At 45.1% G+C, this 17397-nt stretch overlaps 1 protein-coding gene across 1 annotated transcript; it reads left to right on the forward strand.

Annotated features, from left to right (window-relative positions):
* Positions 1–1170: 1170 nt before the first annotated feature.
* Positions 1171–15598, forward strand: LOC138612880 (zinc finger homeobox protein 3-like). The gene is made up of 10 exons (XM_069686386.1): positions 1171–2842; positions 2936–3474; positions 3592–3805; positions 4414–4509; positions 4639–4778; positions 4942–5052; positions 6558–6711; positions 6874–11684; positions 11807–12466; positions 12606–15598. Exons 1-10 carry the CDS (start codon positions 1171–1173, stop codon positions 12720–12722), a joined length of 8514 nt encoding a protein of 2837 aa, XP_069542487.1. The 3' UTR covers positions 12723–15598.
* The last annotated feature ends 1799 nt before the right edge of the window (positions 15599–17397 follow it).

A 17397-nucleotide genomic window follows, 5' to 3' on the forward strand; every position in this document is an offset into this window, starting at 1 on the left:
GCACACAGAGTAAGAGAGATGTATCTGTCTCATCAGGCATCCATCTGTCAGTCAGAGGCAGACGAGGAGGAGAGGCCCGTTTATTTTTTTTAGGAGGTCTTTGTCGTGATGCATGAATGTGCTGGTGATTCAGAGTCTATGTGAAATCACATTGTGTATTTTGTTCATACATTTGAATTATTAGCTTGAATATTTATGGAGATTCATCACTGATAATGTCATAACCCTTTGCTTGTTTAATTTGAATTATTTCATAAGCAGAGAAAATCCAGTCTTGATATTAAAGATTTTAATCTTCAATTTAATTTTTTCTTTTTTATTCACTCCAACTTTATTGACCATGATCGCATTACGCACAAAGTTTTATTTAATTACAAAATGTGATTAGTTATTTATGGGTGTGTTGGACTTACAAAGAGTGGAAACAAAATGATACACATACAATGATGAGAAGTCAAAATAAAATACAATGCACTGCAACACTGAAATCCATTGATTCAAAAAGATACCAAAGATTTTAACAGCCATCTAAAGTCCAAACATAAATAGTATAAGCCTTACATAAGTATTTGTTGTATTCTGGACTCAGTTTGATTACACAGGTGTTTATTATATTGTGGTAACTGCCTGTGTTTGCGTTATGAGTGGTTAAATGTCTCCTGCTAAACAGAAATCCCCTTTCACTCACATGTTATCTCAGTACTAATGAACTGCAAAAGATGTAGAAACGGATACACTGGCTTTAAAAATTGTTCTTTTATCCGCTTTTATCTAAGTGTGGCAATTTAGTGGAAGCCCTTTAGCTCACAAGCGTTCAGTTCTTTATTTAATCCTATCCCCTGAGGAATATTATAGACCTCCTGCGTAGCCTTTACCCGCATTCCTCTACCTAGTTTAGCGCTCATGCTATTGATTTTCCCATTAAGGGCTAACGCTAACCCCTGAGTAACCAGCCTCTGTATTGCGCACTGTGAAAGCAGTATTGAACAGATGCTATCCAGGGACTGTAATCAATGGCCTCCACTGTTATGCAATATTATTTACATGACTCATGTATTGCCTTTTCTCCTCTCTTTTCTCCCTTTACCTTTCTCCTGCTGTCTTCTCCTCTTCCTCTCTATCTGAAACACACAGGTGGGGTCGTAATGCGCGGCAGCTGTAGCCTCTGGTATGGACAGCGGTGAGGGAGGAGGAGGGGATGGAGGGGGAGGAGAGGAGAGAGATGCTGACCTCAGTCCCCAGGCTTTATCTCTTCCTCTCCTGACCCTGGCGGTCAGTCCTGAGCAGGGGTCATCCTCTCATACCTCAGCCACGGCCCCTGCCAAAGAGCCCCTGACCCTGCCTCAGCAGCAGGAGGAGGGGGGCGCAGAGGGGTCCCAGGCTAGAGAAGAGACCCAGGGAGGTGAGCAGAAAGAAGGAGGCCGACATTCGCAGGAGAATGGAGCGTGTCAAAAGCAGGGGATGGAGGAAGACTTTGGGGAGGGATATTTGTCAGGGCAAAGGAAGGAAGAAGGGGGGAAGCATGTAGGTGTGGGAGAGGCGTCAGTTACAGGGGGCCTCCCAGCAGCCCTCAGCAGCGGAGGCGGAGAGGAGGAAAAGGAAGAGGAGGAGGCCATCTCAAACCAAAGCCAAACCAAATCCAAATGTTCTTTATTACCTCAACAGAGCCAGCACAGCTCTTCTTCCAGCACTGCAAAGGCCAGTGGCACACTCGACAGCAAAACAGCCGCCTCTCCAAAGCCCTCCCCCACTCCTTCCACCTCTCCAAAGCCCTCCCCTTTTCTTTCCACCTCTCCAAAGCACTTCACTTGTCCGTCCTCCTCTCCTGCCCTGCTGAGCGAGACAGAGGTAAAAGACATTAAGGGAGATCAGGGCTGGATTTCTGGGTTTCCTCAGAGCTTTAAATCCCAGCAGTCTACTCTGGCTTTTCCACTGGCAGGGACGGAGCCTGCCAGTTCACCTGCTGAGGATGATGGGCCGGCAGGGGTTCCTCACTCTTCCATTTCCAATGGAGATGGTGCCAAAGCTCCAGAACCAAATGACAGCCAGCTAGACACTGATGGGGATGACGAGAGAGACAAAGAGGGAGAACAGAAAGATGCTGTCCTTAAAAACCTCAACCAAGACCTCTCTCCTAATTCACTGACCAGTCACATGACCATAATGCACTCACGCAATTCCTGCAAAACGCTGAAATGCCCCAAGTGTAACTGGCACTATAAGTCTCAGCATACACTGCAAGTCCACATGAAGGAGAAACATCCAGAGACGGGAGGCCAGTGTGTGTGTGGCGCCTCCGGGGGAAAGTGTGTGTGTGGAGGTGCAACACGAGATGTGTGCGGATATTGTAGTTCGGGGAAACCTCATCCTCGCCTGGCCCGCGGTGAAACCTACGCCTGTGGCTACAAGCCCTACCGCTGTGAGGTGTGTGACTACGCTACCTCATCGAAAGGCAACCTCAGCATACACATGCAGTCAGATAAACACCTTAATAACGTTCAAAATGGGGGACACTCGAATGGTCACATGCCCACCTCTCACATTACCAACAATAGCAGCTCCTCCAATGGTCACGCAGTCGAAGAACCTGCATACAAGCTCCCACTCTCTATTTCCACGCCTACAACCCAGCCTGCTAAGCTCACACCACCTGCACACTCTCACTCTCATGGTAAGCGGTGGCGGTGTGATGTGTGCGACTATGAGACCAGCATTGCCCGCAACCTGCGCATACACACCACCAGCGAGAAACACACACACAACATGCTCCGGCTACAGAGAGGTTACTATCTGTCTCACTGCAGAAGCCTTGCCCCACAGCTTAAACACCTACAAAACACAGGTGAGTCATGAATCACATCTCTCAATCAATGTAATGCAAATATAAAATTTGGAAATTGTGTCAATTCTTACAAGATTTCTCTCTGTGTTTTAGGCGCCGAGCTCTCCTTGAACATGCGCCTGACCAGTCAACAAGTTGCAGAACAGCCAGTCACCCTTGGGTCCACACTAACTCCTTCCCCTTCTCCCTCTCCCTCACCCCCTCCAGCCCCATCTCTGTCCCCAACTGGACCCCTCTCCCCTGGAGTGTTTCAATGCCTTGTCTGCTCCTGTTTTTCGTCCGACAGCTTAGAGTCTGTGGACCAGCACCTGAATGCCCCTCGCTCTCTGCCACAGTCTGAGTGGTGCTCCCTGGTTGCCGGTGGCTGTCACTGCAGGCTGTGTGGCTACACCACCCCGCTGAGGGCTAACTTCTCCTTGCACTGCCAGACTGACAGACACCGCACCCGCTACCAGCTTGCTGCTCACCTTCAGGAGGGCGCAGACCGGGGTCAGGAGGGGGCTGCCCTTATTGCTAAGGGCAACCCTGTCCAGCTGAGGTGCAACCTATGTGACTACGTGACTAGCAGTTTGGAGAAGCTACGAGGACATTCCCTCGGTTCACACCACGAGGCCAGCGTTCGGGTTTACAGAGTCAGTACACGAGTCTAAATCTGTATCTAGCAATTCATGATAATTACACTTGATTTATAAACTGTCCAAATATAATAAATGATGTGCCGTCTCCTCTTTCTCCCTCATTATCTTTAGTTCCTGCAGCAGTATGATGGCGAGGTTGATGGTGGTTCGTGGCTGTTCCATTGTCTCCTATGCAACCACTCCTCCTCTTCTAAACTCCAAGTACTTAAACACAGTCAAACCCCGACCCATCAGCAGAGGGAAGGGCTACTACAGCTGCAGCCTATGGGCGGAGAGGAGCTGGCAGCCATTTTTACCATCAGGAAAAGCCCTGATGGTGACACAGGTGAGAATAAGAGCTGTGTGGGTGTATTTGATTTCATGTGCTGGCAGCGTCAGACAGCAGACGGGGGATTAAGATGAAAAGAGTGAGAAAATGACTAATGGCTGTTGCGGGGATATTGATCAAGTAAATTGATTAGTCAATACACATCCTTGTTATATCCCCAATAACCCCTGACAACAGCTAACTAGCACCTGCTAATCAATGGACCAATACGAATGCCCTGGACAAGAATGGGGTGGAGGTGGAGGCTCGGGGATGTCTGCTGTGTGTTTAAGATGAAACATGGAATTGACATGTTTGGAGCACTAGCCCTAAAATGAGTAGTTAAACACTTGAGTTGTGAATTCAGTGTGCCCTGTGATTTTTCTATGTGCTGATTAAGACTTATTGAGGTGAACTGATGTGTTGTAAGTCCATATTACGTCTTCTCCACCTCTGAGGAGAATCTAATGGAGAATCAATGATTGATCAATAGTGTATGGAGGCACAAAAGAAAAACAAAGTGTGGCCCAAAGACATTGGTCTTTTTGAAAGATGCTATCTAGAGAATAATATAAACTACAATTAGCCCGACAATGTTTGTATAACAATTATTTTTCTCGTCCCAGGAGAGTTCAGTGAGGATATGGAAACTTCCGGTGAAACCAACACTGGTCCTTTGGACACAACCAAAGACAAATGTAACTTGATTTCCGAGGAGACAGGTATGGCTGCTTCTATTTGAAAAATCATTCAACACACATATAATTGAACTCGAATGATAGCATGATGAATTATAGCATACAGAGTAAATAATAATCTATTAACATTTGTTCGTATCCATTTTTTACTAGAAGAGGAAAATAGGGAGGAGGAAAGAGAAAAGAGGGAGTCATTGCCCTCAGTCAAGCGCGCATCCCCTGGATACGAGGAATTGGAAATCTCCATCTCAACCAAACGCCCCAGAATACACCAGCAAAATGAGAACCAGCAGGTACGCGGCTGACAACCATTTAAATGATTTGAGTTTGTCCATGTGAATATAAAACGTAACAATGGACACGTATGTATTCCCCAAACCCATGTCAAGATATGCTCTCTTGCAGCCTTTTAAATTAACTTCTTGGTTTTCTCTTCTTTTCTGTTTTCTCTTTAAGACTGTCCAGTGCCCTTTGTGCCAGGTTAAAGTCCCATACACACACCTTCAACAGCATCTCACACATGTGCACAGTGTGGCCCAGGACTGTGTAGACAAGCTCATCAGCACAGTAAGTGTATGCAAGTGTGTATTTGTTGTATTTGCGTTTGTCGGGAAGCAAAAGAAAATGAGAAGGCAAAGCGATGGGGGATGGGGAAGAGTGAAATGTAGGGAGACAATTCCATTAAGAAGGCACCAGAGAGAAAGGCAGCGCTTTTTTTAATGCATGTTTAAGTAGCTCCCCGCTATCATCTTTGATGCAGCCGTGCATTCTGTGTGTATGTGTATGTGTCTTTTAGAGTGGAGGAGAGGGTTTGACTGAGTGAGTGAGGGAAAAGCCAGTCTTTCTATAATGCATGTTTAAGTAGCCCTCTATTACCAGAAGTGCAGTCAAGCTAAAAAGGGGCCCCCATGCTTTTTACTGTGTCTCTCCAACTAACAAAGACTGGTCATCTATCCACATCACCATCCTCCATCTCCCTGGCCCGTATGCTAAGTGGCCTTTGTCTCTTGCGCTCTTCGCCTCCACTTGACTGACTGCTTTTCACCCTTTCCTCCCTCTGCTGTCCCTTTCTCCCCCCTCCAGCTACTCCTATCATTCCTATTCAGCAATCTCTGCTCCTGCCCCTCCCTTTCTGTCTCTCCCAAGCTCTCTCTCAATTTCTTATGCGTTACCCCTCCCTTACTCACTCTCTCTGTCTCCAAAGCAGTTTTTTGTTCATTGCCCCATACTTCCTCCCTCCCTCTCCCTGCTCGCTCTCTTTTTCATATTCTACAACCCTTACCCCCCTCCCAATCATCGTCCTCCCTCCTTCCCCTCCAACCCCTCCCTCACTCTCTCTGATAGTAATTGAGGTTCATTAATTCAGACTGAGGTGATGATGGCCATTATGTACCTTGCTTTCCAATTACGCTCTCTAGATTAAGCCTGACCTTCAGTTTTCTCTGCAGTGTGTGTGTGTGTGTGGTTGTTCTTCTCTTTCTCTCTTATGAAGCTGTTACGCAGAGAAAACTCTTGTCATGTAAATCTCATCTTTAGCTGTCCGTCCTTTCCTTAGGGTAGCTAGCTGTTCGAATAGATATAGTATTTGCTCTCAGAGCTTGAAGCTGTGGAGATGGAGGTTTTCTATATGAAGAATGATTTTGAATAAATTCATTATTCAGCTCAGTAAAGTTTTATTAAACCCTTGGGGCATGTACGAGGATGTCGTAGGAGCTGAAGGGCAGACCCACATATCTCAACCATATACACTTATTACCAAATTGACGTGTCCTGCCGTCTAATCTGCTGCGCAGGCAGGTGCAAGATTTAAAGATACACTCAAAAATTCACACTTGAATGTTTAATGACATTAGGAGATGGTGTGCAAGAACTCCATGTTTATATATCTTGATGTTTGCTCGCTATTATGCAGTACAATTAAACATGTTTTATTCATGATGTTGTATTAAGAGAATGTGGTTATAGCCCATATTTCATTTAGTGTGAATTGGTAGAACACCACTGACACCACAGTGTAATTAGCAATAAAAAACAAAAATAACTGACAGACCGTCAATTTCTTTCCTTTCCAGGTCACACTATCCATGGAACAACCTCCGCCTCAGCTGCAGACAGAAACACAGCCTGAGTTGTGCACAGATGATAGTCAGAAAAATAAAACCCCCAAGAATAACAATGAAAATTGTTCCCATACTGCTGATACCACTGCCTCACAGAAAGATAAAGGTTGGTTAAAAATACATGATAAAGCTGCCCATAATTTAGTGTATTTATTAAGGAATTGTAAAGAACAACAATGTTATTCATTTTAAACACATTGTATTGTTAGCCTGATGTTATTGTAAAGTAATTTTGAATTAACAATCACTATGTTTATGCATTTTTCAGGCATTTTTGTTGAAAACACTGAGGGAGAAGTAGCCGCACCCAAAGATGTCACAGCTCTACTCACCCCACCCCTGGAAGACACCACAACTCACCCTTCCAATGGGAGACTGGCTCCTCAGTCCCCAACTCAGATCCCCCCCTCTTCTCCGCCCACCTCCCCAGCCAGCGACCCCCCTCCCCTTTCTGATCGCCATGGTTACCGGTTTCGTTGCAGCAGGTGCAGCCTGGCGTTCCCCACTCAGGAGAAGCTCCAGCTGCACTGGCAGTACCATGCCATGAGGGCGGCGACAGAGTGCCCCCTCTGTTCAAGACAATGCCGCAGTCAGGAGGCACTGCAGAGACACATGCAGAACACACACTCACAGCTTGACAACATACAGGGGCAAAATACACCCCTACCACCTCATACTCCGCAATACATGGAGCTTAACAAGAGTTCATTTCAACCAGATTTAAGTTTATCACCTCAAGTGGGTCAAGAAGCAGGAGAGGCTGAAGATGAGGGGATAGAGGAAGAAGAAGCACTTGGCATGGATGGAAAGGAGGAAACAAATGAGGAAGTTAAATTTAAAGACAAGGACGCGGTTGGAGAAATTGATGAAAGTGAGGAGGATTTACCTGAGCCAGAGAAAGGGCAAAATGAGGAGATCATATCAGAACCTACTTCCAGCTCACTTGTCAAAAAGAGCTCTAACCCCACAATGGACCGCTATCTGGATCCAACCAGGCCCTATAAATGCACAATATGTTCTGAATCTTTTACCCAAAAAACCATTCTTCTGGTCCACTATAACTCTGTGTCCCATCTTCATCGAGCCAGACGAGCCATGCAGGACTCTGGCACAGGTGTTGCTGCACCTGAGGCTCCCCGTGGCCCAGATCCTAGGCCCTACCGCTGTCGATTGTGTGGAGTCGGCTACAGCCAGAGTTCCACTCTGGACATTCATCTTCGCTCTGTCCTCCATCAAACCCGAGCTCGTGCTGCCCAGAACTCAGCTCCACAGACCCCAGCATCTAGTGTAGCTGCTCCTGTGTCAGTCCCCCCTACTGCTACTCAGGCTGCTACCCCAAGAGAAGACAAAACATCCAAGAGTTTGCCTTTAAGCAAGAGGCCAGATGTAGGAAGCTGTTCAACCTCTTCGCTTTTAATTCCAGGCTTAACAACCGAGGCCCAGCCAACCCTCTCCAACCCCAGTGAAAACAAGCAGGCTAAAAAGAGAGTGGCAGAGCTTCTAGCATCAAGAAACCAGCTAATGCTTATACAACAGCAGCAGTTAGCTCAGGCTCAGGCTCAGGCCCAAGCTCAGTTACAACAACACACAGCCCTCCTCCAGTCCCAATTATTGCAGCATCTGCCTTTAGGAACAGAGAATCTCCTTAAACAACACTTTACCCTGGCACCAGACAACTTGCTCGCTCTGCAGCAGCAACTTCTTCTTCCTTTTTACTTGTCAGGAGACATGAAGCTTAACCAAGAGTTAGTTGTTAAGAGCCCAGAGCATAGTCAGTTTGTGTCTGACAACTCCATCCTAAAAGAACAAGTTAAGGCAGAGGGTAAAAGGGAATCTCAACCTAAGATAAAGGAGAAACAAATACAGAAACAAAATTTAAACGCATCTTTAAGTCAACCAAAGGATCATGTGCATGAAGCCTATGCTGAAGCAGGCTGTAGTGGATCCTCCATCAACCAGACAGAAAGGCAACACAGAAATCCAAGGCTTGAGGAAGAAAAAGAATTGCCTGTTACAGTTTTTAAAAATGAGACTCAGAAGGAAACAGATTCCTCATCATCTCGTAATCTCCTTGGACTGCAGTGTCCTCCTCCTAGAGTGCCCTATGCCGCTGTGAATGGGGAACCTCTTAGAGCCCTGCTGCAGAGTTATGGCTTTGAGTTAGCACTGCAATATATACAAAGTAGACACAGGCACCAGCAGCAGATATCAACTCATATGATACCATATAAACAAGAGTGCTCTGATGACACCAAGATGGAGTTGTGCTTAGTGGAGGAAAGAGACAAGTTTAGTGGATTACAGGATGTGGAGATGGAAGGCTGTAACAATGATAATAACAGAGTAGAAGGCAGCGGAGGGATAGAATGCTTTCCACAAGAGAAAAAACACAACAAAGATGAGAAAGCTGCAAAAACAGAGAAAGCATGCTGTGGAAGAGGAGAGAAGTGTAGAGACTGTGGCAAGTTTTTTTCAGATTCCTTGATTTTAAAAAGCCACCAGGAGTACATTCACAGGATGCTTTTTCCCACTGCTACATTGGAGAGGTTTTCCAGAGAATACAGGCTGCAGTATGACCAGATGTACCCACTAACACAGCCTAAATCTGGGGAGGATTTAACTGCTTGCCCCCAAGATGTAGTTGCTCAATCTGCAGAAGCAGAACCACCAGAGGAACTAGTTAAGCCTCAAATTAAAGGCCTTGCAACGTCACCTGCACCCTCACCCATACCCTCAGTTTCAGAACCCATATCCAAAACATGCACACCAGATCCAGACTTTTCAAGAACTAGCCCTCCACCTTCTTCTCCTTTACCTTCAAAACCTCAAGATTTTTCACAAGAGGCACACATCCCAAGCACATCTGCTACAGCTACTTCTCATTCCACATCCCAAAGTACTTCCATATCTCTTCCCTTACCTATGCTTCCTCTTACCTTGCCTCAGCTTTCAATGCCTTCACTGACTTTACCTAAACTCCCCCTACCCCCTATTCCTTTTCCCATGGAGCTTCCTCTCCTCTCTCCAGTTGTAATGCAGTCAGTAGCTCTCCAGTCCCAGCCTTGGTTAGACTCAAATCTAAACCCAGAGTTGGCAAAACTCTACCAAGCTCAACTCAACCCAGCACTGCTAGGGCAACAGCCGCAGCTTAGTCCAGCTTTGCTAGCCCAGCAACCTCAGCTCAGCCCAGCTTTGCAAAGTCAGTCCCCACAGCTTAATCCTGTGCTACTGGGTCAACCATCACAACCCAGCCCTATCCAAACAGGACAACAACCCCAAGTCAGCCCAACAGTACTTGAACAACAGGGTAAGAGAACCCGAACCCGAATCTCTGAGGAGCAACTGACTGTTCTGAGGAAACATTTTGATATTAACAGCCTCCCCAGTGATGAAGAGATCAACAAGATGTCTGCTCTGTCTGGTCTTCCTCATAAAGTCATCAAACACTGGTTCCGTAACACCCTATTTAAAGAGCGCCAGCGAGACAAGGATTCCCCTTACAACTTTAATAACCCCCCAACCATAGCCCTGGAGGAGTCCAGTAAGGAGGTGGCACAAAACCAGCCTCTGACACTTTCCCCATGTTCACCTTCCCCAAGCCTTCCAGCCAACAACTCCCCACAGCCCCATACAACAGACCTCCAGAGAGGAGAGCCCCATAGAGGCCGACGCTCATCCCGAACCCGCTTCACAGAGCAACAGCTGGAGACCCTGCAGAGTATGTTTGAGGCCACTCCCTACCCCAGAGAGGAAGAATATGACAGGTTGTCTGCTCTCTTGTCTCTTCCTAACAGAGTCATAGTTGTATGGTTCCAAAATGCCAGACAGAGAGCCCGCAAAAATCAAGACCGGGGGACTGATGACGGGTTAGAGGGGAACAACCAGCATGACAACATTCATGGACAGAGAAGTGGTTGCCACAAGAATGATGATTATGATGATAATGATGGCATCAGCTATGGGGCCGAGGGACAAAGTGAATCTCAGAATGAAAACTCCATGGATCTGACATATGAGTATTACACCCACCCTGATTCCCCTTTTCCCGAGTCTTCTTCTCCTTGCACAGAGAGTGAGCATCCAATGGCCAAAGGTGAACATACACCTGTGAGTAAAAAACAAGAAGATAAAACAGTCTCACCTCTGGCAAACAAGAGCACAGCTCTTGTTCGAACTCGAAGCGGAATTTCAGATGCAGACAGCCAGAGTAAGGACACTGTTCTAGCTATGAAAACTGGGCTCTTTCCAAAACCTGAGCCCAATCTGCAGCCAGAAAGTACTCCAGAAATGCCCCATCCTAGCTCTTCCTCCTCTTCACAAAAAATAGAACCCACCATCCTGTCCTCGACTCATTCCAGCCTGGGGCATACACAGCCCTCCTCTTCTGATCAACCTGTTGAAAAGCCGGCTGATACTTTACCCAGCCTCCCTACAGCTCCAGAGCCTGAAACAAGTCACCTTCAGCTGCCTGATGCTAATTCTAGCTTATCCATGGAAACCCAGCCAAGAAAACAGCTCAAACCCCAAACCCAGGCTCAGTTCCAGTGTAGTCTTTGTCCAGTGTCATTGCCATCTTTCCAGCTGTGGCAGGAACATCAGACAAGGCACCTCCTGGCAGCTCAGTCGCAGGTCCAATTTCTTCACTCTGGCTTTACAGACCGAACCATGCCTTACATGATGCTCCACCCGAACCACACCCTGATGGCCAGCCAAATGCTTTCAGGTGCTATGTCTCAAATGCACCCCAATTCAACACACCCAATGATTTCACACTTAAACAGCATACAAATGAAGAACACACTCTCTGATCACTCAAGTACCACCCTCAACAGTCTCTCCCAAAGTTCCCTAACAACCATGAAGCAGAATTCAAAACTTATTTCAGAGAGCAGTTTTGAAGCCCAAAGGAGCAGCAGAGAAGTGGAGGAAGAACACCGAAGGGATAAGCGCCAGAGGACCACCATCACCCCAGAACAGCTTGAAGTGTTGTATCAGCGCTACAGTATGGACTCTAACCCCACCAGAGGTGTCCTGGAGAGCATTGCACGCGATGTAGGCCTAACAAGACGTGTGGTTCAGGTACATTATGAATTTTTATTGTGTTCAAAAATATTTGAATGTTGAATGAAAAAGAGCATTGCATGAAAAAAAGAGCTAATGCTTTTGTGTAGTTTTAAAACATACTGGTGTTTCCTTTACAGGTTTGGTTTCAGAATACACGAGCCAGAGAGAGAAAGGGACAGTTCCGTTCACTGGGGCCAGGATCCAGTTTCAGCTTGGGTTTCAACCACCTGCGCTGCCCCTTCTGCAGGGCTCTCTTTAAGGTTAAAAGTGCTCTTGATGCCCATATGAGGTCACGCCACTGGGCAGAGGCTGAAAGAGCAGGCTATAACTTAGCGATGAGTAATGGATCCAGTGGGCAGATTGGGATGGCTATGTCGTCTATCATGGACAGACCCGGCCCATCTATCTCCTCCAACCCAAACCATGGCTATGTCATCAGCAACAAAGAATTAACAGTGAAACCAACCATGACCTCTCTTTCTTCGACCATTGATCTAAACAACCAGGAAGAGGATGATGATTATGAGGAAGATGAAGAAGAGTACCCATGTGAGGAGGGTTCCAGTTTGGCTGAACAAGGTTCTCCTAGTCCTGAGGGATCTGGGGGTCCAGGCACAGATTGGGGCGAGACACAAACTCTGCAGCAGCAGCACCATCAGCAGCAGCGCCAAAGGACACAGATGAGCCACTACCAAGTACTGCAGCTTAGAGACTTCTACAGGAGCCACCGTACCCCCAACCGACATGAGTGTGAGGCACTGGGCCAGGAGCTGGGACTACCTCACCGTGTGGTGCAGGTAAATGTTCTAGATATTCATAGTAAAAAGAAAAAAAAAGTTGGATCTGCAATTATTTTTGATTGAAAACAATAATTTCCAAACAACTGGATCTTTTATGTGTAATGACTTCCTAATTCCTTAATATCTTTTTTTGAAGGTGTGGTTCCAGAATGCCAGAGCCAAGGAGAAGAGGGCAAGGAGCCTGAGCTCTGAAGCTGCAGAGAGGGAGCAGGCCGAGCTGTCCGCAGGGGTGGGGGAGAGAGACAGAGCTTAGAGAGGCAGACTACAGTCCCATTGCTTCCATCTACAACACTCTCCCTAAAACCCCTCCTGCACCTGTTGTCAACCTCTGAACATATACCCTGTCCACTTTGCTGCCAAACCTGTAACCTGAACACCCCAAAGATGCAGAGCCAAAATGGCCCAAAGAGAAACTCTCTCGAGTAGGAGAGTGCCCAAACCAAGCCCTCTCTACAGCTTTCCTCTTTTCATATTGTTCAAAAACTCTTTCCTGGTCTGTGCTTTCTTGTCGAAAAGAGCTCCTCTCCCTTCCCTGTCAGACACCTTACTACAACCAAACACCACCTTGATTAAACCAACCAGATGCCACAGAGGCCAAAGAGCATTCTCCAAGTATGTGACCTCACTGCCCAGCTAGACCTGCAGTCTACCTCTCAGTCTGCATGACAGACTCACAGTGGGCCCTCCAACAGACAGTGCTAGATGAATAGCTGTGTAGCATGTAGTGCCAGTCTTTAACAGGCTGGAAAAAATTGTCAAAGAGATTTAGTGTAAATAGAGAGCTCCAAAAGATAAACTTGAAGAAAAACAAAGCAGTTACCAGTGGAAGAATGACAAAAAAAAAAGAAAAATATCCTTGAAATAGATGGAGGTATTCGCATAGAGCTTTTGTAAAGACTGACTCAGATTCCAAAGCTCGTAACCAAAATTTTACATGTCTGTGGATTTAGTTTCAACATGTTTGTTTTCAACGACAAACTGCAGAGCTGACGTCTGTACGGTGAATGGGTGAGATCTGCAGCTGGCATAGGTAAGCCGAGTATCAATGGACTGATACGGTGCTCGAATGCAGCTTCACCCTCCACAAGCCAATGATGAGTCTTCTGTTGTACATGTACACCTTCTATGTTCCTTTAGCGGATAACAGCCCAAATAGCACAGAACGAAAAAGGCCAGTTTGTCCTGAAAGGGGTAAACTATTTTTTATAGCACTCAACCATTATACTGTATATGAAAACTTTAACCAAACTCAAATTTACATTGTGTGTGTTTAGTAATAGTTTCTTAATATAAATCTTATGGATTGAGATGAACTGTCTTGCTTCGATATAATAGTGTCATGATTATGAAAAGATTATGACAGCTTTGATATGTTCAGGCAAGGTGACTTACTGCCTTTCCGTTCTATTTGAATATACCAATGGCTGACCAATGTTATGTGATTATTGTAAAGCTTTCTATGCTCAGGTCAACAGCTCAACATGGCTCCACTTCAAATGTGATCTTAATACTGAGCTTTTCTGTTTTTAAAACAGAAGAGTCGGGGTTTAACCTTGGACTAAGTATTGAAAGATATCTACAAAAACATCTCTGTATTTCAAAGATCTGAGCTTTTCACCTCTGAGTAATAGATTGTTACAAAAACCTTATTGAAACTAAAGTGTTTAATAGTGTGAGGGGTAAATGTACAGTATTTAGCTTTTGTATGGTTGACTCAAGACTTCATTGGATGATTGAGACATAGCTCCCTTTCCCACTTACAGATAGGGAGCTACTGCGCAAAGCTGAGAAAAACTTTGGATGTTATTGATGTTATTTTTGTACACTTAATTTATTTTCCCTCTTTCTTCCTCCCACCCTGCTTCCTTTTTCGTCTCTACCTTTCTTCCTGTGTTACTTTACAACCAGTCCTTATTCTTACTGTAATAATAATATAACAATAATAGCTAAACAATAATTAATGCTTTAAGACAAAAATCCAAAGACGTGATAATACTTTAACCATATGACCTACAAAAATAAGCGCTACTGTTTACTTGACGATGTATTGCTGTTTTTAAAGAAGGAAGGAGTCCCTATATCTAAGCTACTGTTTTCTGCCTCTCATAAGCACACTGGAGACTGTAACCAAAACCCCAAACTAGAGCCATGGCAGTCTGTAATATAGCGGTTAAAGAGTTTTACTTCTCTTAAGAAATGTTGCAGTTTATTTTTCTTTCTTTTTTTACCATAGTGTTGAACTCCAGCCCTTAAGGATGTCCAGTTTGCTGCTAATGTACTGTAGTTTCTAACGATACTGTAGAAAGATGCATGCTCTGATCGCTTTACCACTAGGCTTTAATGACTACAAACTGTAATGATACCTGTGATGCTGTTGATTAACTGCTCCTTTGTTATTCTGTTGAAAACAAGTGGATATGTGGGGCTCAATTTCATCAGGTTTGTTTTTCAGTATTCCATTAAATATTATCAGAAATGACAAAAAAAATTAAACATTGTTTTCACACTTCCAGAGAAACCTGCTCGGGGCGTTAACTTCTAAATATTTATGGAGATACTGCATAGCTATTTGACGGAGTTAAGACCCCATAACTTCCACTAGTATGTTGCCAGTCTTTTCCGTGTTGCAATGTCTCTAGTCCATCTATCCAGCGAACCGACACCATAACCAACTTTCCAAAGGATGTGGACTGACTAACTCCATTAAGTTTTGTTCTTAAACTAACCAATGTTTACGACAATACCAATGAGCTTTCTTCTGTACAGAAATGTGCATTCCAAATACCACAAGGCAGTTTTTTTGTATACTGATTACTTTAAATTTCATTTCTCTTGTATTCTCTTGATCTTAGTGACTGTAAGATGTACATATTGAGGTCCTCTATGGTGAAGGGACTCTGTTATCTTTACTGTAGGTAAAACTATTCTTTTTCTTTTTTTTTTCTGGATATATTGTTGCCATAGTGATGACCAAAAAGATACCTGTGATGTGCACCTGTCCTTATGTCCTGCTCCAGTGGTTTAGTGTGTCTCTATATCTCCCTTCCCCAGTTCTCCCCTCCTGGTGTGTGTTTCTCTTCCTTGCCCTTCCCATACTCCACTGAGCTAAATAAAGTCTGCTTTGGTGCATGTTTTGGTCTCATCCCTTTGGTCTAACTGAGAGAAGCCATTTTGTGAATGTTGTGGTATGTGAGGGTGTTTGCACATTCCGGGTTGAAGGTGCGAAGGTGGTTTTGTCTGGCTGGAAGGCTTTTGATGTATAACCGAGTGTGTGTGTGTGTGTGTGTGTGTGTGTATGTGTAACACAGCAATGTGTGTAAGGCGTTTGGTGAATGGAGCCATGACCTCTGGGGTCACTTCATTAATTACATCTCTGACATTCAGCCAGATGAGTTTCCTTTGTGACTAAATGATATGATGAATATTAACGACCTCGGATGAATTACACTGCTGCTTCTGCTGCTGCTCCCGATGATAATGTGTTTTACGACTCTAGGAGAGAGGGGAGCAAAATTGCACACTACAGCACATTTAGGATGCACAGATTTCCATATGCAACATTCGGAAGACCACAACGTAGGTGTGTGAAGCAGATTTTATTTTGTTCTTTTTTACAATTAAAACTTTCAAGCGGTTGATGAAACTTGCCAGAGAGGAAAAACTACAGAACAAAAATGTGTTGCTCATTTAGAGTCTAAAGCGCAAACTGGTATCTGCTGCTTGCTCTCCAGCAGCAAGCCGTCCAGATAACCGTTACACACAACGCAACAACAGAGGAAACATATCTATGAAACTGCTCTGATTGGGGTTGCAGGACACAGAGAAACAGATACATGGTGGGGAACAATAGCAAAGTAAACACAGACGCTGCTTGAGATAGCCTCGTAGCTGATGATAGCCATCTTAGAAAGTCATCCTGATAAAGTGATCCCCCACCATTTCTCCTTCTCCCTGTCCTCCCCCTCTTAATCAAATGAGTACTGTGCAGCTGGTGGGGTTGCGGCAAAAAGGGGTACGAGTGTGTGTGCAGTGGAGGTGGAGGGGGGGCTTTGAGGGATGGCGTGAAATTATTGCCTGCTGGTGTATATGTGTCGCTGGGGGTAGTAGGGTAGAGTAGGGGGTTGGGTTGGGGTGGGGGGGTGTAATGTCATTGCCTGCTGGTGTATCTGTAGTGGGGGCTCATTTAGATTTAGATTGGTTATGTGAGGAGAGAGCTGAAAGGCCAGCTCATGTTTATGCATGAATCCCAAAGCATGCTGCTGTGGTGGAGCCCCGAGTTAAAGAGACAGAGCTGAAATACATTCGCACCTTTAGACACAGCTCTGCTTCTTTGGATGAAGCTTCAGTGGATGTAACGCTGTGCTATCAGATACATTTCAATCAGCGTGTGCAGGTGTAGGTCTGTTTGCGGCATCGTCTGTACGCAGACAGATTACAAAACCGTCCAAATGGATATCACACTGCCTTTTTTAATCCAAAATTATTGATCTAATTTTAGTTTTAAAAACACGAAAAGCACCACCCTTTGCCTCACTGTGTCCTGCATCCTCCACAGCTGATGCAGACCTACAAAAAGTACATGGGTGCTTCCCACATTACACTCACTCGCTCGCAGAGAGTAATCAGTAAATGTCTTTGAAGGAGAGTTTGTTCAGCACTTCATCAGGTATAAAGTGGTTTTTATTTGGAAATGTGGTCCCTATCCATCTTTTAAATGACTTTTTAATGGTCGTCACACCATCCTAATCAATCATTTGGCAGAGCTCGCCTGCAAGCGCAAATACACTCTATTTATAATTCCTACACTCTGCCGCAAAAGCTGACACTCTGCCTTTTTACTACTGTACGAGAACTGTAATGTTGTCTTTCTGAATTTGTGGAAAGACTTCCTATACGCATCTCCAGCATCCAGGATGTGCTGCATGTCT

This window comes from Semicossyphus pulcher, unplaced genomic scaffold (genome assembly GCF_022749685.1).
Source record: "Semicossyphus pulcher isolate SPU_LCO1_2020_fin unplaced genomic scaffold, fSemPul1.0.p SCAF_8, whole genome shotgun sequence".
Classification (NCBI taxonomy): Eukaryota; Metazoa; Chordata; class Actinopteri; order Labriformes; family Labridae; genus Semicossyphus; species Semicossyphus pulcher.

Coding starts and splice junctions, on each gene's coding strand:
- LOC138612880 (XM_069686386.1), top strand. CDS start 1,171: ATGGACAGCGGTGAGGGAGGAGGAGGGGATGGAGGGGGAGGAGAGGAG. Junction 2,843..2,935: donor TAAACACCTACAAAACACAG/GTGAGTCATGAA, acceptor TCTGTGTTTTAG/GCGCCGAGCTCTCCTTGAAC. Junction 12,467..12,605: donor TACCTCACCGTGTGGTGCAG/GTAAATGTTCTA, acceptor CTTTTTTTGAAG/GTGTGGTTCCAGAATGCCAG.